General features: G+C 40.9%; 1 protein-coding gene across 3 annotated transcripts in view; it reads right to left on the bottom strand.

Annotated features, from left to right (window-relative positions):
* Positions 1-25,917, bottom strand: part of Prkaa2 (protein kinase AMP-activated catalytic subunit alpha 2) — a 71,733-nt gene extending 45,816 nt beyond the window's left edge. Inside the window, exon 1 of one of the 3 annotated variants that reach the window (XM_087551294.1) lies at positions 25,744-25,917. Coding sequence is in view for 1 of the 3 variants with exons in the window: in NM_023991.2 (NP_076481.2) it covers positions 25,744-25,837 (94 nt within the window). In the remaining 2 variants the exon portion in view is untranslated. 3 annotated transcript variants of the gene reach the window in all.
* Positions 25,918-25,920: the final 3 nt, after the last annotated feature.

Consider the following 25,920-nt stretch of genomic DNA (forward strand, 5'->3'; position numbering starts at 1 on the left):
TAGGTGGGATCTTGTCCTGTGATCACCACTCCCTAAATTTCTTTATCTCCCTAGTATCTTTCCGACAAGCTGGCTCACAGTAGAGCTGCCTCTGCTCCTTTACACCTGTGAGGCACCTTATACAATTCATATTCAATCCTTATATTTTGCATAGTTGAAAAACATTTTTGAGTTCATGTTTTCAGAGTTCCTTCCCACAGCCTTAAAGCCTTCACAATATTCTACAATTTTGCTGAGACATTAAGACACACCCTTGCCTCCCGAACCTGTGCTGTCTCTGATTATCATGGAGTTATTAAACTTGGCAGAGAGGACACTCCTCAAAGGAAAAATATGAAAAATCTGTACAAGCTTTATGCCCACAGCAACTATCAACACTCATGGAGGCCCACACCCTAATGGCTCTGCTTCAGGGCCCAAGCAGGACTCAGCAGAAGAGTACATCAAAAAGGCACAAAGGTTACATACATACATACATACATACATACACACACACACACACACACACACACACACACACACACAAAATATCACTATGATCAGTGAATTTATTTCAGGGATCCAAGAATGGTTCAATATTTTTAAATCAATAAACAATGAGACAGTTCATCAGGTAAGAGCACTTGCCACTAAGCCTCTCTGAGTTTGAATCCCAGGGCACTAAGGTAAAATGGAAGACCCAACTTTTGTGGGTTATCCTTTAACCTTCATATATGTGCAGTGTCATGCACCACCCCATATACATGCATGCACAAATAGACATGAACACAGTAAATGAGTAAGCTCATAATTGTTAAATAAGTGTATTAAAATTTTGATAAGGGCTAACAGGATGACTCAGTGGGTAAAATCACTTGATATGATCATTTCAAAAGATGCATTAAAAAGCATTTAATAAATGAATATCTTGCATGAATTTTTTTTAAAATTGAACGTATTGCTAACAAACTACAAAAATCAAACCTAAATGGACCAAAAACCTAAATGTAAAACTTGAAACTATCGTTTCAATTATCCATGTGTTTATGCATTTGATCACAAAAGCATGAAAAAAAAAAAAAGCAAAAACAGGCAAATGACAACACCAAATAAAAGGCTTCTAGGCAGCAAAGAAATTCATCAGTAAAATGAAGAGACGAAATGCTCAGTATCAACAGCTTCTGAGGTATTGTGTCAGGAGTGTCCAGACCTCGGCATGCCAGTCAGAGAAGACAGAGCAGAGGCCCAAAATGGAGACGCTGCGACCCGTTTCCCTTCATGGTGTCAGACTCTGTTGCACACCGGAAAGGGAAAGGCAGTCTGACATGAATGCTGTGGTTCCTGGTTTTCTCTCTAGCTACACAGGCACCTGGAAAGGAAATCAGGATTAGGGGTCCGAGGCCCATATTTCCCCTCAGTGTGTTTGCATGCCAGGCAGGAAGGGGAAGACAGAGCCTGAGCCGAGCAGGGTCTGATTGGACCAAGTGCCAAGTACTACACGGGTAGGAGAAGAGAAAGGCCTTATTTGGGAGTCAGTATTGAGGCTCTTTAGGCAAAGGCCTTCGCTGTGGTGATCTCTAGTGAAGCAGCTCACTGATACGATCTTAGCTTCTTCATATTGCTTTATTGGGGGTGGATGGGACACATGCATTTTATTCAGGGTGGACGAGGTACTATATACCAATTAGTGGAAGGGCAAGAGAATATCCAGGAAGGGAAGGTCATTGTTGAAGGCTAAGGCTATTTAGATACCTGATTAGCATGGAGAAGAACTCCAGGGCCTATGCTACACTCCTGAGTGCCTGTGGTCCTCTCAGTTGGGTGTCATGGTTACCTGTTTCAAAGCAGGCACAGAGAAAGGAGAGGCTCTACTCATGCCATTCTCAAATCACTGATATTCCTGGGGTTTGAGGTACTTGACACAGTCCACTAGCCCTACATGCCTCTAGGGAACTATAACCCAAACCCTAGTTAAAATGGCTTTTTTTTTTTCAAACGAGGAATTCTGTCATGCTGTCTGTTGGAAATGTAAAGCATAGCTACTATAAAGAAGTGTGCGCTCCCCACAATTAAAGGAAAACCCAGCTATCCCAAGCCTGAGAACACATTCGAAGGAAATAAAATCACTGTACTAAACACCTGCAGGTCCAAGTTACTGAGACTATGGATAAACCTAGGTGCACTGAGAAGCTCAAGAAAAAGTTATAGATAAGCACAATGGAGCCAGAGAGAAGACTGAAACCCTGCCTTTTACAGTAAAAGGAACTGGATGATGAAAAATAAACCAGGCACAACACGGCAAGTATCATACATTCTCCCTCAATGTGGAAGCTGAAATAGCATGACCTAAATGTAGGAGGGTAATTATGAAAGTCTGGGAAGGATGGATACGGGAAACTGAATTTCATCTACATGTATAAGAATGTCAAACTGAACCCTGTAGGATGGTCTTCATGACAAAATCGGAAATAGGGTAGAAAGAAACTAAAATAATATGGATGAATTTTAAATTTATGTCCTTTTTTTAAAATTGGACATTTTATTTATTTACATTTCAAATGTTAGCCCCGTACTGGCTGGCTTTGTGTGTCAACTTGAAACAAGCTGAAGTTTTCACAGAGAAAGGAGCCTCAGTTGAGGAAATGCCTCCATGAGACCCAGCTGTAAGGCATTTTCTCAACTAATGATCAAGGGGGAGGACCTGGCCCATTGTGGGTGGTGCTGTCCCTGGACTGGTAGTCTTGGGTTCTATAAGAGAGCAAGCTGAACAAGCCAGGGGAAGCAAGCCAGTAAGTAACATCCCTCCATGGCCTCTGGATCAGCTCCTGCTTCCTGACCTGCTTGAGTTCCAGTCCTGACTTCCTTTGGTGTTGAACAGCAATGTGAATGTGTAAGCTGAATAAACCCTTTCCTCCCCAACTTGTTTCTTGGTCATGATGTTTGGGCAGGAATAGAAACCCTAAGACAAATTGGTACCAGGAGGGGTTATTCCTGTGGCAACCTGACCATGTTTTGGGGAGGACTGTGGAAGGACTTTGGAACTTTGAGCTAGAAGAGCTATTGGGATGTTAAGAGCTTCTGTAGGAACTTGAAAGATAATGTTGAGAACAGTGAGGAAGATGGAGGCCTGGCTTGTGAAATTTCAGAGGGGAAGATTAAAGACTCTTGTCAGGGCCATGTTGTGATTGTAAAAATTCTGTGGTTTTGGTTAGCTGGGGTTGGAGAATCAGCTGTGATTAACAAGAAACCAGAACTAATAAAGTGAACCTACGAGATACTGGAACAATTGATGCTGGTCAGCTGGAGCTAAGAAGGTAGTGGTGATTAGGAAGAGACCAACATCATTGAGGTGACATCATCTGGGAAGTGTTTTTTGAGAGCTGTGTTCCAGATACGCCAAGGTTGTACCTCGTGCTGTGGCTGGACTTGGTAATGTGTAAGAGTCACTCAGCTGGTACTGGTTTTGAAGGCATGAAGAGGTCATGAAGAGCAGCTGAGGCTGGGCACTGTGAGAGGCCATGGAAGGCCGTTTTTCCTCCCCCTGCTCTCGTCCTCCCAAGTCCCTCCCACCCTTTAGTTCCCTTGATTATTTTGTTCCCTCTTCTATGTAGGACTGAAGCATCCACACTTTGGTCTTCCTTCCTCTCGAGCTGCATGTGAGTATTTTTGCATTGATATTCATGAGGGAAATTGGTCTGAAGTTCTCTTTCTTTGTAGGGGCTTTGTGTGGTTTAGGTATAAGCATAAGTGTGGCTTCAAAGAAAGAATTGGGTAGTGTTCCTTCTATTTCTATTTTGTGGAATAGTTTGAAGAGTATTGGTGGTTTGAGCTGAAGGGTATTTTATTGACCACCTGATTAGACCACCTTCTGTAGCTCACAGGGCAGCCTATCCCCCACCATGGTTTCCCTCTTAACTGAGTGTCTTTCTTCCAAATGTATCAAATTAGCAGGTTTGGGACGAATGTAAACGTTAGCTAAGGACTAATAGATTTGGATAGCTTATTCTAAGAATGGAGCCCTATAAATGACATTTTTATATTCTAACTAGCTCGTATAAAAGACACACAGCCCTGATATTTTATTTACAAGCTGGACGCCTAGATTCCACAGGTTTTGAACTATTCTAACTTGGTACTAGGTATTGGTATTAGGTCTTTTTTGAAGATCTGATAGAATTCTGCATTAAACCCATCTGATCTGGGTTTTTTTTCTTTGTTGGGAGACTTTTAATAACTGCTATTTCTTTAGGGGTTATGGAACTGTTTAGATGTTTTATCTGATCCTAATTTAACTTTGGTACCTGATATCTGCCTAGAAAATTGCCCTTGTCATCCAGATTTTCCAGTTTTGACTATAGTCTGTTGTAGTAGGATCTGATGATTTTTTTTAATTTTCTCAGATTGTTTTTATGTCTCCTTTTTCATTTCTGATTTTGTTAACTTGGATACACTCTCTGTGCCCTCTGGTTAGTCTGCCTAAGGGTTTATGTATCTTGTTGATTTTCTCCAAGAACAAGTTCCTGGTTTTGTTGATTCTTTGTATAGTTTTTTGTCTCTATTTGGTTGGTTTCAGCCAACCAAAAGTTTGATTATTTCCTGATGTCTACTCCTCTTGGGTGTGTTTGCTTCTTTTTATTCTAGAGCTTTCAGATGTGCTGTCAAGTTGCTAGTGTTTGTTCTCTCCAGTTTCTTTTCGAGGTACTTAGAGCTATGAGTTTTCCTCTTAGCACTGCTTTCATTGTATCCCACGAGTTTGGGTATATTGTGCCTTCGTTTTCGTTAAATTCTAAAAAGTCTTTAATTTCTTTATTTCTTCCTTGACCAAGTCATTGTTGAGTAGGGCGTTGTTCAGCTTCAATGTATATGTGGGCTTTCTGTTGTTTTGTTGTTATTGAAGACCAGCCTTAGTCCATGGTGATCTGATATGATGTATGGGATTATTTTAATCTTCTTATATCTCTTGAGGCCTGTTTTGTGACCAGTTATATGGTCAATTTTGAAGAAGGTACCATGAGGTGCTAAGAAGACGGTATATTCTTTTGTTTTAGGATGAAATGATCTATAGCTGTCGGTTAAATCCACTTGGATCATAACTTCAGTTAGTTTCTCTGTGTTTCTGTTTCCATGATCTGTCCATTGATGAGAGTGGGGTATGAAGTCTCCCACTATTATTGTGTGAGGTACTATGGGTGCTTTGAGCTTTAGTAGGGTTTCTTTTATGAATGTAGAAATTGCCCTTGTATTTGAAGCATAGATATTCAGGATTGAGAGTTCATCTTGGTGGACTTTTCCTTTGATGAATAAGTGTCCTTATCTTTTTTGATAACTTTTGGTTGAAAGTCAACTTTATTCAATATTAGAATAATATCTGCCCAGGATCTTCTAGCTTTCATAGTCTCTGTTGAGAAGTCTGATGTAATTCTGATAGGTCTGACTTTATATGTTACTTGACCTTTTTCCCTTATTGCTTTTAATATTCTTTGTTTTATGCATTTGGTATTTTGAGTATTATGGGACTGGAGGAATTTCTTTTCTGGTCCAATCTATTTGGAATTCTGTATGCTTCTTGTATGGTCATGAGTATCTCTTTCTTTAGGTTAGGGAAGTTTGTTTTGTCCAGCTTGTTTCTTGGAACCATTTGCTTGGAAACTTTTTTTCCAGCCTTTTACTCTTAGGTAGTGTTTGTCTTTGTCACTGAGGTGCGTTTCCCATATGCGGCAAAATGCTGGGTCCTGTTTACATACCCAGTCTTTAGTCTATGTCTTTTGATTGCAGCACTGAGTCCACTGATGTTAAGAGATATTAAGGAATAGTGATTGTTGCTTCCTGTTATTTTTGTTATTATATTATCTTCTTTTGGGTTTGTTGCAAGATTAGTTTTTTTTTGCTTTTTCTAGGTTATAGTTTCCCTAGTTGTGTTGGAGTTTTCCATCTTTTGTCCTTTGTAGGGTTAGATTTGTGGAAAGATATTATGTAAATTTGTTTTTGTCATGGAATATCTTGATTTCTCCATCTACGTTGAGAGTTTTGCTGGCTATAGTAGCCTGGGCTGGCATTTTTGTTCTCTTAAGGTCTGTATGACATCTGCCTAGGATCTTCAGGCTTTCATAGTCTCTGGTGAGAAGTCTGGTGTAATTCTGATAGGTCTGCCTTTATATGTTACTTGACCTTTTCCATTATGCTTTTAATATTCTTTGTCATTTGGTGTTTTGACTATTATGTGACAGGAGGAATTTCTTTTCTGGTCCCATCTATTTGGAGTTCTGTAGGTTTCTTGTATGTGTGTGGGCATCTCTTTCTTTAGGTTAGGGCAGTTATTTTCTATAATTTCGTTGAAGGTATTTACTGGCCCTTTAAGTTGGGGAATCTTCTATACCTATTATCCTTAGGTTTGATCTTCTCATTGTGTCCTGGATTTCCTGAATGTTTTGGGTTAGGAGCTTTTTGCATTTTGCATTTTCTTTGAAGGTTGTGTCAATGTTTTCTATGGTATCTTCTGCACCTGAGATTCTCTCTTCTATCACTTGTATTCTGTTGGTGATGCTTGCATCTATGACTCCTAGTCTCTTTCCTAGGTTTTCTATCTCCAGAGTTGTCTCCCTTTGTGATTTCTTTATTGTTTCTATTTCGAGTTTTAGATCCTAGATGGTTTTGGTCAATTCCTTCACCTGTTTGGTTGTGTTTTCCAGTAATTCTTTAAGGGATTTTTGTGTTTCCTCTTTAAGGGCTTCTACTTGTTTATCTGTGTTCTCCTGTATTTCTTTAAGGGAGTTATTTATATCCTCCTTAAAGTTCTCTATCATCACCATGAGATGTGATTTTTAAATCAGAATCTTGCTTTTCCGATGTGTTAGGGTATCCCGGGCTTACTGTGGTGGGAGATCTGGGTTCTGATGATGCAAAATGGCCTTGGTTTCTGTTGCTTAGGTTCTTGCACTTACCTCTTGTCATCTGGTTACCTCTGGTGTTAGCTGATCTTGCTGTCTCTGACAGTGGCTTGTCTCTCCTGTAAGTCTGTGTGTTAGCACTCCTTGGAGACCAGCTCTCTCCAAGCAGGAATTCGGTATGGAGAGCTTAGTACAGGGTCAGCTCTGGGGCACAGATGGAAAGCAAAAGGATCCTGTCCCAGGCTGCTCTTCCATTCCTGTGTCCTGAGGGCTCTGGGTCGGTCCCTCAGTGGTGGTCTCACCTGTGCTCTCAGGTGTGTCAGCACTCCTGGGAGACCAGCTCTTTTCTGTCAGGATTTGGGTATGGAGAGCTGTGGCACAGGGTCAGCTCCAGGCGCTTATATGCCTTTCTAACATAACAAAATGATATAAGTGGAAAACATAGAATGCTTAAAGCAGCATTATTCATAATAACCAAAATGCAATCAATACATCAATGAGTGATTACAAATAGCAATTATATGCAGCTACAGACAAAAAATTCACAAACATACTATTAGGTAAAAGAAGCAAGATATAAATGATTCCATTTCTAAAAAACTCAAAAATGGGTGCAATTCTAATGGGAAGGGGGTCAATCAGGTTTCTGCTTCTGGCACCTTCCCTTCCCTGCTTGCTGCAACATCTTCACCACTATAATGGACTGTATTCCTCTGGAGCTGGTTCCAAATAAATTTTCTTCCTCACATTGCTCTTTCTAAGGTATTTTATCAGAGGAACAAGAAAGTAACAAAGGCAGCATTGTAATTTTAAAAGTTAACTGAAAACTTTTGGGGATCCTGGGCATGACGGTACATGCCTGGCTTCCTAGAGGTAGAGGCAGGATAATCAACCCAAGTTTAGTCTACATGGTGAGCTCTAGGCCAACCAAGGACACTGAACGAGTACCTAAACTACAGCAAGCCAAGGGTTACTACTAAATCTATCAGCTGCTCAGAACTTGGTGTAAAAGCGGGCTCAGGTTATTGGCCTTTACTCATGCACATTCAGAACTTTACGCTGGGAATCAGGCGTGGTCTGATGTGCATATGTTCTAACTCCTACCACCACCAGAGTCCCACCAAAATAGCACAAGGCTCCTTTCTTCTTTGCCCATGATGAAACAAAATGGTCTCACTGATTGTCTCCAAGTTTCCTTTTCACGAAGTCCTTAAGTTCCCTGAATATACTTCTAACATGGAAGCAAAGGTCTTTTTTACTTTTGACCTCTGTGATATGCATTGTGATATGCATTGTGATATGCATTGTGATATGCATTGTGATATGCATTGTGATATGCATTGTGATATGCATTGTGATATGCATTGTGATATGCATTGTGATATGCATTGTGATATGCATTGTGATATGCATTGTGATATGCATTGTGATATGCATTGTGATATGCATTGTGATATGCATTGTGATATGCATTGTGATATGCATTGTGATATGCATTGTGATATGCATTGTGATATGCATTGTGATATGCATTGTGATATGCATTGTGATATGCATTGTGATATGCATTGTGATATGCATTGTGATATGCATTGTGATATGCATTGTGATATGCATTGTGATATGCATTGTGATATGCATTGTGATATGCATTGTGATATGCATTGTGATATGCATTGTGATATGCATTGTGATATGCATTGTGATATGCATTGTGATATGCATTGTGATATGCATTGTGATATGCATTGTGATATGCATGGCAGATTTAATTCTCCCAACTCTATAGGGTAGACAGCATCGTGCCTAGACTGCAGGTGAGGACAGCAGGAATCTGGAGAAGATCTGAATAGTGCAGCACACCCAAGACTTTCATCACTGCAGTGACAAAACACCCAACGAAGGCAACCTAGGGAACAGGGCTCATGTCAGCTCATGGTTCAATAACTCAGCCCAGCATGGTAGAGAGTCGCACCTGCAGGACCTTGAGGCGGCTGGTCATACTGCATCCACAGTGACAACGTAGAGAAATGAATGTTCCGGCTCCATGATCTTTTTATTCAGTCTAGGACCCTGAGCTATCCCACATTTAGTGTAGGGTTTCTCACCTCATTTAACCTAATCTAGAAAATGCCTCGTGACATTTTCAGAAATTTGTTTTCATGGTGACTCTAAGTCCTATTACCCTGACAAACAAGATTAACCGTCACTCACTGTCAAGCTGACTCACACACTTCCATTTTAAGCCATAACCTTCCGCCTTTGTCCTCACACATTTACAGACACCTGATGATGCAAAATGTATTCAACCTGATTTCAAAAATCCCTATAATCTTAGCAAGTTTAAAATCCCACATAGTTTAAAATTCCAAAGTCCATGCCTCTGTTGAGATTCAAGGTAATCTCTTAATTGGGAGAAACTATAAATTTTGTTTAAGTTACACTCTTACCACATAGAAAAGGGAGCTCTGGGGCACAGGAAGAAATGAGTGAGCCACAGGAAGACTGAAACTCATTAAGGAAAACACCAAATCCTACAGCTCCACTGCATCTTCTGGGGATCACAGTAGAATCATTTGGGTTCCAAGAGTTGGATGGCCCATTTCTCAGCTGGGCTGCTGGAGGTACACGTATAGTCCCTCCTTTGAGCCAACTCTCCTCCATGCCAACAGCTTTCTTCAGCAGAAGTTCCATGGTCCTAGATTCAACAACATGCTGGGGTCTCCAGAACAACCACAGTTTCACAGTCCGCTCCACATGCTGACCTCAGGATGTCCTCCTAGCAGGACTGAAACCCTGGCACACATCGCTGGCCTTAGTGGCTCTCCGGAACTGTTGTACAGACCTCATGACCTCCTCAATCTTGCATCTGTTGTGCCTGTGAAACCACTGTCATGTGGATGACTCTGCCAAGTTCTGCCAACAACCGGGAATGGAGCCTGACCTCCTGGACAAGAGCTATGGCGCCTTCTGTATGCTAATTCAGGGAATCCTTTCCTAGGAAACTGTTTATGAGCTGGGAACCCCAACAGTATCATTCTTAGTTTAGGTTCCCTCCTTTCAAATGAATCTGAATCTCCTTCAGATGAAGCCTTCCCTGAGTGAGGCCTTGTCCTCAGAGGACCTTTCCTGTTCTCATGCTAGTGCCAGATCCCTGTTACATGGCACTAGTCTCTTCAACAAGTACAGATACTTTGTCCTTCATCAACACTCTGCTTGTCTGAAACCTGACACTTAAATCACACACACTTTCCTCCCCAAATGTCAGCTTTCTTATATCTCTGCTCGACCTTTGCTCTTTCTCACTATAGATGTGGAATATACCAATAAGCATTGAGCAGCAACCAAGACTGAATGGTAGTCCATCTTGAAATGTCCCTGATCAAACCAACTGGTCTATTACATTCAGCCTCACTCAAGTTCTCAGGAAATCGGCCAGATAGATTCTTTCACCAGAATAATCCAGATGGAGTCCTTGTTCACCTCTGACATTTCATGATGGAGGCCTCCTTTTACACGGGTCTTCCAATATCCCAACAGAATGTTCCAATAAGTTCTGCTTACAGTACTCCAGGGCTTTTGTAGCCCAAGGATTCAAACTCTCCATAGTCCTCCTGAAAACCAGTTCCAAAAAACCAAACATTTCTGGGTACCAGTTATCTGTATAAATTAGCTTTCCTCACTAATGACCAAATTCCCAACAAAAGCAACGTAAGGAACAAGAGCCTTATTTGGGTTTATAGTTCATCATGATAGGGAAGTCATGGCAGTGGGGGTGGGGGGATGGTGGTGTTGCTTATAGTAGTATATCACATTGTATTCCCACAGAGAGCAGAATACTGCAGCTTTGCTACCCTTTTCCTTCTCATTTAACAGGGACCCTCCCCAACACATAAAATGGTGCAGTTTACATTTAATGTGGGTCATTCCACCTCCAACTAATCTAGAAATGCCCACAGAACTGCTTCCACAATGATATTAAATCCCATCACTTGCATACTTCTCATTTGATGTGCAGCATGACAACTAAATGAAGCCATGATGGAAGGAAGGACACTGGATGACAGTAATCAAAAAGAACTACTTACTATCCCATCAAAGATCAAGGTCAGGCTGGAGAGATGGCTGAGCAGTTAAGAGCACTGGCTGCTCTTCCAGAGACAATGAGTTCAATTCCCAGCAACCACATGGTGGCTCACAACCATCTGTAATGGGATCTGATGCCCTCTTCTGGTGTGTCAGCGACAGCATGCTCATATACATAAAAAAATAAATATTTTTTAAAAATCAAGGCTTTATCAAAGGACAAAGCTCTACCCTTTCTTGTGAATCAGACACACAAATTGAAATTGGAGACATAAAAGCTGGCTAAACTCCTTTGCTGGCCCCGTAATAACACACTGAACATATATTCAGTACTAAAAGGATGCATTCACATATCCCCAAAGGCTTTTCTCTCTTGCTTTTACCATGTAAGTGTGTGCAGTTATTTTTCATTCTTTCAAAATTAGTAAATATTGTTTGAAGTATATAAAGAATTGTCTTGAATTCTAAAAATAAGTGGAAATTGCATTCTGGTGGAGAATATAACTAATAAGCAAATATATCAAACAATATTAATATTTTCAATGGCAATAAGTTAAGAAAATACAGCACAGGACAGACAAGAAGCAGAGAAAAAGCAGACTGTTTAAAATCAGGAAAGGCCTGAGCATGTGTTTGGTTTCGCTTGTTTGTTTTGTTTTGTTTTGGTAAGAACTATACTTCTTGGTATGTTTATTTGTAATGGGGGAGGGGGAGTCTCACTGTGTGGCTGCAGCTGTCCTACAGCTCACTCTGCAGACCAGGCTGGCCTCTAACTCACAGGGCTACATCTACCTCTGCCTCCTGAGTGCTGGATTAAAAGCATGAGCCACTACACCGGGTTTCTGCTTTATTTTTTTTAAACTTTATTTATGCTGGCTCTATAGACTATAACTTTAAAATATTTCTTTAAAACTCGTCAATCCATAACAAATTATTAATTTCTTAGCTCCATAGGAAAATTAGCTTGGTGTTTACATAATAACCTAAGGTAAGATATAATCAGGAAAAGTTGACCAGCATAGAAGAGATTATTTTAAAATGCTAGAAGATACACTAGCATTCAAGTTGTGGATAAAGGATCTGAAATTTTCTGACTGTCCCCGTTCCTAGGAAGTGTAGCTCCTGCCAGGGGCATGACCACCACTACTCACAACCTCTCCTGCCTTTCCAGCCCCAGTGCTGTGTCCATAAAATCTCTAACAGTAAGTCGTGGAATGATTTTACATTCTCTACAAAATAAGAAACATAAAACCAGTTTTCACCTCAAGGGCCCTTGGGATTCGTTTTAGTAATCACCCCTGAGATTGTAATATGCATCCTTGACCCGCTAATGTCTAACACAAATTTGGACTTTTACTTTTCTCAGATATTCAATGTATTCTACATAAGTCCACTCTCACATTTTGCTTTGTATGTAATTCTGACATAGACTTTAAATCTTACAGGATGGACTTTTATTATCGGTATCTATTTAGTTACCGCTCTGTGGGCCCTTTCCAGGGCCTTTCGTTGCCTCTTGGGCTTTGTGGTGGTTTGAATAAAAATGGCGCCCCAGGAGGCCCATGGGGAGTGGCAATATTGGCCCAGGTGTGACCTTGTTGGAAGTAGTATGTCACTGGGAGGAAGGGAGGGGGGGAAAGAGGGATAGGCTTTGGGGTTTCAGAAGTTCAAGACAAGCCCAGTGTCACTCTCTCTTCCTGCCGCCTGCCAATCCAGATGTAGAACTTTCAGCTACCTCTCTAGCACTATGTCTGCCTGCTTGTTCCCACGTGTCCCACCATAATGATAATAGACCAAACCTCTGAACTGTAAGCCAGCCCCAGTTAAATGTTTTCCTTTATGAGAGCTGCCATGGCTCTTTCTCCTCCATTGTGAGCCATACACCTGATTTGGCTTCTCACCAGTCTTCTCAAGCCAAGAAACAAAGCAAAACTGTCCTATTCCTCCATGGATTCAGATGAAAACTGGTAACAAAATCAGGCACAACTCCAAGAGAAGACACTTGAGGAGAACGAAGCTGAACCTGTAAGGATTCACACAATGGTGAGACTAATGGTTTATACTGAATCATTGTCACCAATCAATCCTACCAGATGGAGTTCAACATTTTTAACCTGGAGACTTGGTCATGTCTAAACTGGGGGTGTGTGGTTTGTCTAGTAATAAAATTTAGAACCTAAAAAAAAAAAAGTTGCCATGATGTCATGGTGTCTCTTCACAGCAATAAAATGCTAATGAAAAAGGCTTCCTGTTTTTATTTGGACTTAATTTCTTGCTTACTGAATAATTCTAATAATTTCCTTGACTGTGGTTATGCTAGTAATAATTTAAATTTATCTCTCAAAAAAAGTGTGTTGCTTTATTTTTAAACTTTCTCTCCATTCATGTGGCAAAAGCTGGGGAATTTATTTCTTTCACTTCTTATCTTCAAAATTGCTCCTGTCCACTTTCTCTTCAAGAATGTGAATGCCTACTCTGAAACTATCAATGGTCTTGAATCCAAAGTAGTGTTTACAAGACAGGCAATGTTCTAACTTCACTTCGGTTTTCTTAGTTTTCAAAGATTTAGGACATAGATGATCCAGAATGTCAATACAGCATAATCACACGAGTCCTTAAAACCCAGACCTGTTATGACCAAGCACAGTCTTCATATAGGACATACTAGGTTATGAGGCTCACATGAGTGGATCCTATCAACTCTAGTAAAAAGACTCAAGCAGGAGCCATGTGTATGCATCTGAACAGACACCTTAAATGGAAGCTAAAAGTCTGTTTCTGTTTCCTTACAACTGTGTAAAAATAATGACCTTACTTTTTCCATAGACCCTCCAGCCCAAAGTCAACTAACCATTTACAGGCGTTTTCATGAAAATGATGTTTAGAGACTGGCAGGATGTCTGAGTGGATATAAACTCTTGCACACAGGCCTAATGACCTGAATCCAAAATTCCCCATTTCTCACAAGGTGACAAGGTAGAACTGATTCTCAAGAATTAGCTATCCTTTGATCTCCAGACTCCCACAATGGCACATGGGCACTTGTACACACACACACACACACACATAATGCCACTTATACACACACAAACACACAATGGTACATGTATGTACATACACAATGGCACTTATATACACCACACACTAATAGCAGCAGCAGCAGCAGCAGTAGTAATAGTAGTAATAGTAGCAGAAGAAGAAATAATAATAAAACAATAATGTTTTAAATGTTTGGTAGACAAACTACATAATCATATTTATCTTACTATACATTCAGAAAAAGTTCATTTTGAGAAGGAAAAGCCCAGGAATGGAGAGATGCCTAAGCAGGAAGACCACGCACTGCTCTTATAGGGGACCTGGATTCAGTTTCAGCACTCACAATGTATGGTTCACAACGCCTGTAACTCCAGGGCTAGGAAATCTGAAATCCTCTTCCAGCCTCTGTGGACACTGCATATATATGCCACAACACCCCCACACTGTAATACACACATACATATAATTAAAATATTTTTAAAATATCACTAAATAAAGGAAAACCTAAGGTTATGTTTGCATTCACTCATACCTACATACCCTATAATTAACTTGTTCTGGGAGGTTCTGATAACAATTGTTCTGTTCCAATTGTGACTTATGCATTCTTTTATCCTCATCCCTCTATGGTTCAGTCTGGATATCTATGTTTGACCCATATCATTCACTACACTAATCTTTTCAGTAGAATCTAAGTTGTTAAGACATCTACAAAGTTCTGCTTTGATGACTGCATTTTTCAGTTCTACAAATTTCCTTTGCTTATCTGTATGGATTCCAAACCAGATAATAAAAGGCCCCATCTTAAATATATGAGAAGGTAGAGTTCATGCCTGATAACTTGAAAATCTGAATCATGTTCCTGCTTTTCCTCTCCTCACAGACCTCTCCTGGAATGCTGAACACTGCATGTGAACATCTGTAGAGACCCCACTCGATTGTGAGGCTCTTGTTAGTTTGTTGTTTATTTCCTCTAGAGAAGATAGAAAGTAGACATTCTTAGTCTGGGATTGAGATGAGCATAAATAGAATTTGTAACCTTCCAAGTGTTGTAACTAACCACAAATGCACATGTTTACCCAGGACTAGCTCTGGAAAACTTAATTCTATTTTCTCCTCAGAATTCAAACTCCTCAGTCCTTCTCTCTTCTGGCTGCAGCTCTCCGCTTAGCTTCTCACATTTATCATCCTCACAAATTAGCAAACTCAACCTGCCAGGCTCATGCCAGTGGATTTTTCTTCTCAGGATTCCTTGAAATAGATTCAGCTGCCTTCAAACAGATGGCTATGGGATTATGTGGGATTTCCTCTCCAGTTTTCTTTTTAGTTGTTAACTATATATGAAAGTTCATACAAGTCATAGCCAGGGGAGATGGCAATAACACAAAGAAAAAATGTGTATGCAATGACAAAATGACAGAGTTGGCAAGAGCATCATCCTATGGAAGCTATACCCACCTTCCATGCAAACTAGGTCGTCTGCAGTAACAATCCTGCTGGACGACCACCTACCCCCGAGGAAAGAGTCAATAACAGAGATCTCGGGCTGGAGAGATGGCTCAGTGGTTAAGAGCACTGACTGTTCTTCCAGAGGACCTGAGTTCAATTCCCAGCAACCACATGGTGGCTCACGACCATCTTTAATGAGATCTCACGCCCTCTTCTGGTGTGTCTGAAGACAGCTACAATGTACTTATATATAAGTAAATAAATCTTTAAAAAAAATAAATAAATAACAGAGATCTCACGGATGTGTGCATTGGTGCCTGGAAGCAAATCTAATTCTGGACGACGCTGTGTTTCTTTGCAACCATCTCCAAGGCATCGCCAGATATGGCAACTCTTTTGTTGTCTTTTTTTTTTTTTTTCAAATACATTTTTTAGCTGCATCAGACAGTGTTTTCTCACAGTGTGAAAAAAAAAAATCACATCTCCTCTCTGAGCTCGCACAGCACACTTTCGGACTTCTCCTAAATATAAAGCTTATTGTCAGAATGAATCACAATTGGCTGTCTTCTTTCCAAGCTGTAACACCCATTATTGCAGATTTGACTTAAAGTATAATAAAACAAAACTACTCCTACAACTGCCAACTGATGTTGCCTCGGCACATCTACACTCCACCTGGCAACAATTTTATCATTTAAGCCTTCATAATGTGTAGTTCCTAAGCTTGTGGTCACCTAATACTCCCAAGTCTGAAATTCCTATCAACTGACCCATTCTTTATACACCACCTGTGTTTTGGTTTGGGCTTACTTTAAGAGCTAGATTTGACACATGTCCCTACTGAATTTCACTCTTCTGGCTTTCATATAGCAACCTGAACAGTCTAGTCAATATAAATTCTGATCCTATGGTCTGTCTTCTAGTTATCTCATATAGCTTTTTGCCATCTTAAACAGCAGTTCACATGGGATCTGAGTCCATGTCAAAATCATTTATAAAAGAAAGAAACTCAGTGGTATGGACTAGAGAGCTGGCTTAGTAGTTAAGAGCACCTACTTACTTCCAGAGGACTGGAGTTCAATTCCCAGCACCCTTATCAGGCAGGTCACAACTGCCTGTAACTCCAGCTCCAGGGGGTCCAGAACCTTTGGCCTCTGCAGGCACATACACACACCCAGACACAGACACATGATTAAAATTAACAATAAACCTTTAAGACAACTCAAGTGTACACGGAGTACCCCTTTCTGCTGATACCTAACTCTTTAAGGACAGTTGTCAGCAGTGGTAAACCACCTGGAGCACATGCCACCTTAATCACAAAGCTACTGTGAAAACAAAGCCGTTTTTCTAGCTGCAATCTCTTGGTAGTATACAATATAGCTGTGAGATTATCTAGCAGTTCAGAGAGCACTGAAATGGGCTATGAAGGGAGGACTTGGAATGACTCTGAGAGAAGACGGGCTCATCATAAGACAGTGACTTAAGACATCAACCATGCAACAGAATCATTTAAGCCAGTTCTGTAACATTCTCACTTCAATTAAATTAGTAAGTCAGCTGTGCATAGTTGTGTCTGTAGCCACATTAATAACATTAATAGCAATATTATTTGTGCTTGAAATTCAATGTAATTAAAGACAGCAAATGGGCACTGCTGGCATTATTGTATTAACTGATTGAGAGAACTGAAATCATCTCTGGGACCCCACACAGCACCAACTCAAACAGGTAAAGAGGAAACACACACAATGTATACCAATAGAATTGTACAAGTAAAGTAAGAATAGAGAAAAAGGGCTGGGGGTGTGTGCAAACATTTACTCTCATGATTTTCAGTTAGGACAACCATAGTTAATTGTTTATAGCTAATTATAGTTTAGAGAAAACCAACAGCACTGAATGAAAACACACTGCCCACTGGGCTTTAATAATACAGAAAAGTGACCAAAAAACACAAGGAGCAAAATACTTTCAATAACTAAGCACATTAACATTTGGAATAAAAATGCAACTTTTGTTAGTGTTTTTTAATTGCACAAAAGGCTGGTTTTTCATTGAAAAAAATTAATACTTGGAAAACAAAGACACCAGCAAAAGAAACAAAGTGAAAATCCATCAGAGACCAGCACCACCAAACAAGTCCCCACTTAAGCAAGGAGACTGCTCCCTTGAAGGGGTGAAGAAAGTTTCTATTATTAGCAGAGATAAAAACTGCCTGAAATTCCTTCCTCACTAGCACTATGCTAAAAATAAGATGGTTTACCACACATCAGAATAGACCTTGCTTTGCATATTCATCTCACTTGCTTAAGTAGAAAAGTACAAACCTAATGCCCAAACTTTCTCTTCTTATACATCGGGTCTACATACGGTAAGTTCCTCTCATTGTTACAGAACACTCAACCCTGGCACCCACTTACTAATTAACTTGAAGGATCTGAGATTAGATCTTTCTGCTAGACCAAATTAAATTACCTACTTGACTTCAAAGATTAACTAACTTTTCTGCCAAATATTTTCCTTATCATTAAAGAAATGGCAGGAATCTCTGGTAATGGAGGTGACGTTGCATTACAGAGCGTGACCAAGGCTGGCATAACCCACAAGATGGCTTGTTTTCATAGAAGCAGTGGCAGTGGCACAAATGAGGAAAAACAGTGCTGTGTCAGCCTGAGAGGTGACAAAGCCTGTTCTGATCTCTTCCAGGGAATCTGAGGCACAAGTACACCACATGTGATGTACACAATACTTGCCTTGGGGGTTATGACGGGGAGAGGTTGAAAGTGAGCAGTGTTTACGCAATTAGAGATTTCTGAACACATTTATCTGCAAATTCCATTCCTTTCATCAAATAAAGTTCTGTTCTCAGAACTAGGTCACGGGTAGTGGTCCCAGTGTAGCTAACGGTGTGTTTAAGTGGACCTCTTGAGCTATGTATGTTCATGCACTTTCTCTCACCGTGTAAGGATCATGAGTTTGGCATATGCCACATAGCTAGCTGGCTTATGATAGTTCCACACAAGGTTATCCCACTCCAATGCTCTGGACACTATAAAGAGTATGCAAGTACCATGTCCCTGTGAGTGTGTTTGGAATGTATCTGTCTACCACATGCAACAGAGGATTACCTGGACAGTACCAATAATAGCCTCGAGTGTACATAGTGTAATAATTAGAATATGGTTTTTAAAAAAACTTAGCATTGTGACTTTCATCATTGAAGAGTTAAAAATGTATTTCCCTTTTCTGTTTCATTTTTGGGGCAGGCACTGACTGTACGGCCAAAGCGGGAGTGGCATCCATGATCCTCCAGTCCTAGCCTCCAGTGCTGGGATAGATGCCTGTGTGCCGCCATAACCAGCTGTGCTTCCCTTTCTGACATCTGACATTCCCACTCTGCTCAAGAAACTCGAAATTCTGTTAAACCAAGGTCAGCAATTAAGCACAAATATGTTTAAATCGATTTCTTTTCTTAATCAGCTTAATCAGTTGGTCAAGGTCTTTACACGTTGCATGTGTTCTCTTTTAAGGATAGAGATACAGTAAGGGTAGAAATCTAACTGTTCAAGGCCTTCAGACTGGTGGGAATAAAACATAAATCTCAAGGAAAGCATAGTATATTTTTAATCTTCCAACTAGCCACTTAAAACTAGCTATTTACATTCTGAAATTTTTCATCTCAAAAATAAATGGGGACATAGTGAAATGTTTATTTAATTTCATGAAATCCATATGTCACAAATAACTACTTGAAAAGCAGAAAAACCTAATGTTCCTGGTGACCTTTGTTGTCTAGAGGGCGATTGATGTCACCGCAAAGTATCTGTTGGTGCACAGATATAAAAAAAACAAAAGATCCATCCTACTTATGCCACCTTTTCATAAGTTAGAATAGAGAGGTCTAGCTACAAGAGCTCCAAACAGTAGGTCTATCCTACCAGAATGGGTAAAGCTTTAAACCATCAACTTAGAGGAAATCTTTCAAGAGAACTGAAAACATACTGCTCGTTCATTTTTGTCGACCCATAGACTCTGTCTCTAGGACACTGTCTAGGAACAGCAATACTAGAGCCTAATGGAAGAGAAGATTCAACTTAGTCCATTTTAAATAAGTTTTTAATTACTTACTAGCAAATAAGGTTTTATATGCTTTTAAAGTAATTTGAAGCTATGTTATTACATGAAAGCTATACTACTATTTATATTTTCGCTTATTAATCTTAACTTAGATCAATAAATTTATATATCAACAATTGAAATTAAATTTAAATAGCATAACAGTTAAGTGAGAAAGTACATAAATGTGCCTCGCTCCTCTATTGCACGTGGTTATTGCCTCATAAAATTAAACCATTCACTATTAAGGTTTATAGAAGAGATTAATTTTATAAAGTCTAAATCTGTAACTATTAAAACTGTATGAGCTTTCAACAAAACATGCTGAGACAAGTGGATAAGCACACGGAAAAGATCAGCGTTTAACCTCACCTCCATACTTAGCAACGAATGCAAAAAAAATGGATCTCAGAGTTAAATGTAGAAGTCAGAACAATCAAATATTCACAAGAAAAGATACTAAGCCAAGCCTTTCAAATCTCCTAGGCAAAGATCTTTTAACTATATCAAATATTTGATCCTACCCACCCCACCCTGGAACTCACTAAGTAGACCAGGCTGGCCTTGAACTCACAGATATCCTCCATCTCTTTAAATGATAACTCTAAGCTCAAAAACCCTAAAACCTTTTATATTTTAAAGACACAACTAAGAAAATGAGAAATCAGATAAATCGGTTGATGAAGTGCTTGCCTAGCATGTGTACGAGCCTCATAAACGGGCATGGTGGTGCATGCCTGTAATCCTATCATTTGGGAAGTAGAGACAGGAGGATCAGAAACTCTAAGCCAGGCTTGGCAGTGTATTGACTTTGATGCCATTCTGGGATACATAAGATTCTATAATGAAAGAGAGGGAGATGGTGGGGAGGTGGAGAGAGGGAGTCCAACAAAGCAAGAATTTTGTTTGGAATATATATATATATATATATATATTTTTTTTTTTTGGTTCTTTTTTTCGGAGCTGGGGACCAAACCCAGGGCCTTGCACTTCCTAGGCAAGCGCTCTACCACTGAGCTAAATCCCCAACCCCAGGAATATATATATTCAGCAAGGAATTTGTAGCAAAAATTTATTTCAAGAAATCCTGTTAACTCAGCTTAAAAGTTGATGAGCAACTTGTTTTAGCCTGTCTTCTACTGATATACTGCATATTTGAGAGCAGGTAATTTATTAAGTAAGGCAGTTTATTTGGGCCAGTGGCGACAGAGGTTGGGAAGTCTCCGAGCATGGTGCCAGCATCTACTCAGCTTCTGGGAACCACTCCATGGTGCTGGCTCTCATAGCAGGAAAAAAGCAGGACTAGCAAGTGCATGGGAAAGCCACAAACCACAAAGGGCGGACTAGCTTTATAACAATAGTTTATCTATCCCACTGTTACTTACACACTGAAGAAAGGCAACGATTCCACTAAAGACCAAGATGACGCAGAAAAGTTCCAGCATCTTTCAACGTGGTATGGGAATCAAATCCAAGATAAGTTGTCATACAGCGCAAACCCTATTCAAGACATTCATTGTACACCTCAACTAAACACAAGCACATAGCCAGGTGGGTTGAACGCCTTTAATCTCAGCACTCAGAAGGCAGAGTTCTAAGAGTTGTAAGCCAGCCTGGTCTACATAGCAAGTTCTAGGACAGTCATATCTACATGGTGGCACCTTATCTCAAAAATCAAAACAACAAATACATATATATATATATATATATATATATGTATATATATATATGTATATATATATAACAAATATATATATACACATATGTATATATTTATGTACATATGTATATATTTATATTTAAGAAAATATATATATGTGTATGATTGAATAAATGAAATGATGGCCAATAGTAAAACACTGTCACTACTAAAATGCAAAGTCAAAACTCCATGCCCAGTGGAATAAATGTAACAAGTCAAATAATAACCACTGTTGATAAAGAAATGGAGGGAAATGTCGGTGGGATATAAGACGGTACGACCATTTTGGAAAACAATTTGCCAGCATCTCAAAAGACAAAACGATGCTAGGAACCAGCAACCCCACTGCTAAGTAACCATCCGAGGTGTGAAAAGATGTGTGTCTGCAGTGGTGAGGTTTGGATACGAGTAGTCCTCGAAATGCTGTGTGTTCAAGAGTCAGTCTCGAGTTAGTGAAGCAGACTGGACCCCACCCTCAGCAAGGGACTAATCCCTGCCATGTTCATAGCACCATCGATGGCCATACTGGGTGGCAGTAGAGAGTAGGAGGTGAGCCAATCTTTAATGAGGTAAGCTTCTTTGCTTCACGTATTTCCTACCACAGTGTTCTGCCTCATTACAACACAGAACAAAATGATCAAGTAACTGCTGGGATAATATTATTGTGCACTGTGTAAGGATTGTCTTTTATTGCTCAAATGCTGAGTTCTGTGCCAGGAGAGCACTGATTGCAAACCGGACTTTGATACTGTTATTCGTACAGATACATCAAACTTTGTAAACACTCCCTCTCTCACCTTCTGATTGGTTTAATTAAAAAAAGCTGACGGCCTATAGTGAGGCAGGAGAGGATGGACAGGACTTTGGAGAGAGATAGAACTCGGGAAGGAGAGTCCAGGAGAGTCCAGCTGGAGAGAATTCTCCAGCCAGATGCTGAGGAAGACATGGGACTAGAGACTGAGACATGGTAACAAGACACAAGGCAGAATTTAGGTAAAAATAAATGGGCTAATTTACAGGCTAGATGGGAATAAGCCTACACTATAAGCCCTTAAGCATTCATAATAAATATGTCTCCATGTTGTTACTCAGGAGCTGTTGGTCCCAAAGAAAGTCCCATTGCAAGTAACCACAGACATAAACCTCTTAAACATGGCTGAACTATATGTGTCTTCTCTTTGAGTTAGTTTCCCAAGTATTCTCTCGGGGAAACAACACACATCCACACGCAGGCCTTTGCGTGTGAATATTCATGGAGGCGCTCTTTGTAATAGCCTGTATAGCAAGACAATGTCCAGCAGCTAAGAAGCATGGGGGGAGGGGGAGCATACAACAGCTCAAGCAACAATAAAAAGGAAAAAAATCAGTGATAGATATGAACTCAAGAACAAAATGCTAGACATAGAGACACCATGCTCCACAACCCCTTCACCTTTTTCCAGAAAAGACAGTCCTTATACATATTCGGCGTAAATGGCTGTATCCGAGGGTTGTGGGTGGAAATGGGATTAACTACATTTAAAATAAAGGATAAGATAAATTTTCTCCAGCTAAGCTACATGGATGGCTGTGGTACTTGGTAAACTTGGTACTTGGTACTAAAAACTGTTGACCTGTATACTTAAAATCAGTAACTTCTATAATATGTTTTATAATACCTCAACACACATTTTTAAAACTACACATGCCTTGCATAGGGGAGGAGCTCAAGAAGGCCCACTCTCAGATGAGAAACTACCTACACAGTTCACAGTTGTTTATGGGGTTGGGGGCAAGGGGTCTAGTTTTCTTCAGAGATGTGACCCCTAGAGGATTGGCCCCGTACCCATGCACATATCTGCACTACTATATACATATGTGACATTGGGATGGAGATTTGGTGGGAGGGCATGAAAGGAGTTGGAGGGGGAGAGAGAGCGCACTAATTAAAGCACATTGTATGAAACTGTCAAATAATAGATTAAAACGTATTCTTATAATGCGTGTGCTCTGTTTCACCAGTCCCTTGACTTAACTACTTAACAACTACGGCCGTACTGATTACAAACCCATACGACCTAGTTTTATTTCTGTCATAAAATGCCCTGACTAAAAGTTACTTAGGAAAGAAAGGGTTTATTTTCTCTCAGATCTCCAGGCTACAGACCTTTTGAGGGAAACGGAGGCAGGAAGTTGAAGCAGTCACATCCTCAGTCACCAGCAGAGAGAGAAACAGAGAGAGACAGAGAGAGACAGAGAGAGACAGAGAGAGACAGAGACAGAGAGACAGAGAGACAGAGGGAGAGAGACAGAGGGAGAGAGGGAGAGAGACAGAGAGACAGAGACAGAGAGAGAAAGAGACAGAGGGAGAGACAGAGAGAGAAAGAGACAGAGAGAGACAGAGGGAGAGACAGAGAGAGAGAGAGAGAGAGAGAGAGAGAGAGAGAGAGAGAGAACACATGCATGGATGTTTGCTCATGCTCAGCCATCCCTCTATACTTACACAGTACAGGACCCAATCTCAGGGAACAGTGCTGCCCAGAATTTTTTTTTTTGGGGGGGGGGCTCCCACTTTAACATGTGCACAAGCTAATTAGATCTAAGTAACTCTTCATTCAGATTCCCTTCCTAGCTAAGTCTTCTTTGTGTGCATTTGACATAAATAGTAACTATCACACCATACAGTGTTTCTTTAGGGAAGATCAAACAACATCAGGAAAACCCCCAAACAGCTCATTCCACCAGGGTTCTCCAAGAAAAAGATTTTTCTCGTAAATCAAAGGTCCCTTCAGTTCCATTTATACTTTAGGAAGCTGGTGGTTTAGAAGCAAAGAATATAACCAAATAGTTTTAAATTATCCCGTGACAATGGTTTGAGGAATCAGAGTTGGTATTGCACTCTACACTGAGAGTACAATAAAATTTTTTTTCAAAAGCAAACAAAAGCACTTAGCAGAACATGAAAGCATAAACGGCTAAGTTATATAACTTACCCTAAATGGCAAAGCAGCCGTTTGCATAACTTTGTACTGCCAATCCAGCAAAGCAGTTCTCAGCAAAGATGGTGTCAACATCACCCATCAAATCTCTGGACCATCTCACGACTATCCACAATTCTTACAAGATCCCGATTTCATAAGACTTCAAATAACTTTACGAACATTTTAGGTCTTTACAAAAATACCCACTGCCTAACTAAAGTCCCCATCCTTTCTTCCCCTAGTTGCCTTTCTCAGTAGGAGGGAGCATACATTTTTCACGTGTATTCTGATTGCATTTCCCTCTCGGAAAAGTCCCAGGAAAGCTCAGGTTTTGCTTTCCTAGAACTCTGTTGCCTGGAACAGTAACTCGCATGTGGTAAGAGCATTCAATAAGCAGTGTTTCTCATTGTACAAATGGGTATTAGATAGACCGAGAGGAGTTAATCCTCGCAGGAATGATGAGTCCCTGCCTTCTATTCAAGTCTTCACTGGAGGTTAAAATGTGAAAAATATGCCTTAGCATAAAATTCCCAGACTGCTTACCCACTATTTATTCAACAAAAAAAGCTAACGTTTCACTTTTAATTCTCAACTCGCTACCAAGTATCTTCTTAACAAGAGCTGGTAATCAAACCAAACCCATGTGACTCTTATTAACTAATAAGAAAACAAAGCAAAGTTTAATACTTAACTAGTAAGTGGAGTTGAAATTTCAAAAGCAACCTGTTTTTTTTTCCCCCCAAAACCCACAATTTGCCATCAAACAAACGCCTTGCCTAAGCAAGTCTGACATCTTGGGGACCCAAATTCCATTACCAAGGAACATTTTTCCCAGACCCTGACCCCAGAAGTCTTCCTAGAACCAATTTACACACACCAATCAACCTGCAGAGCTGGGGTTCCCCTAAAGCCTCTGCCCAACCAGCTGCATTCCAGCGTTTTCACACACCCAGCAGAGGGGACTCGCCACCTCTCAGCTCTAGGCATGCCCCTAGTCAACTCCACCATCAAAGGCCTGGGACAGGGAAGAATCTGGGGAAGCCAGGGGCCTTATCGGCAAGGCCAAAATTGGAGGACATTTTAGACCTCACCCTGAATCTGCCAATTCTCTGTGACCTTGGGCGTGCCGCTGAAGCCTCGGAGCTCGCGTTCTCTCACCTTTAAGGTGAGGACCGCACCCTGGCTACGCCACGTAAAGGATTAAGTGAGACCACAGATGCTGCTCCAGGCAGAGCGCTTGGCACCAGTGGGAGACCCACTCCCAATCCGCGGCGCCGTGACTACCCCATCCTCCCCACGCTTCGGGGCCCTTTGGACTGGGCCAGTCGCCCAATTCTGCAGACAAGTGAGCTGACGGGTAGAGAAAAGACAGGGTGCTCGCAGACACCCCCGCCAAGGCACAGCTCAGACCGTGGGTCCCCCTGACCCACGCCCCGGCTGCCGCGCCAGGTGCCTGTGCCCCGGGCTCGCCTGCGAGCGCTCCACCTGCCACCCGGCCCCGCGCCCGCGCCGCTGCACTCACTCTTCACTTTGCCGAAGGTGCCGACGCCCAGGGTGTCCCCCAGCACGTAGTGTCCGATCTTCACACGCCCGTCGTGCTTCTGCTTCTCAGCCATGTTCGGCGCGCGGCCTCCCCGGGCCGCGGGCTCTAAGCGCCGCCGCCGCTGCCGCCGCCGCCACCGCCTACCCACAGTGCAGC

Source organism: Rattus norvegicus, chromosome 5 (assembly GCF_021556685.1).
Source record: "Rattus norvegicus strain SHRSP/BbbUtx chromosome 5, alternate assembly SHRSP_T2T, whole genome shotgun sequence".
NCBI lineage: Eukaryota > Metazoa > Chordata > Mammalia > Rodentia > Muridae > Rattus > Rattus norvegicus.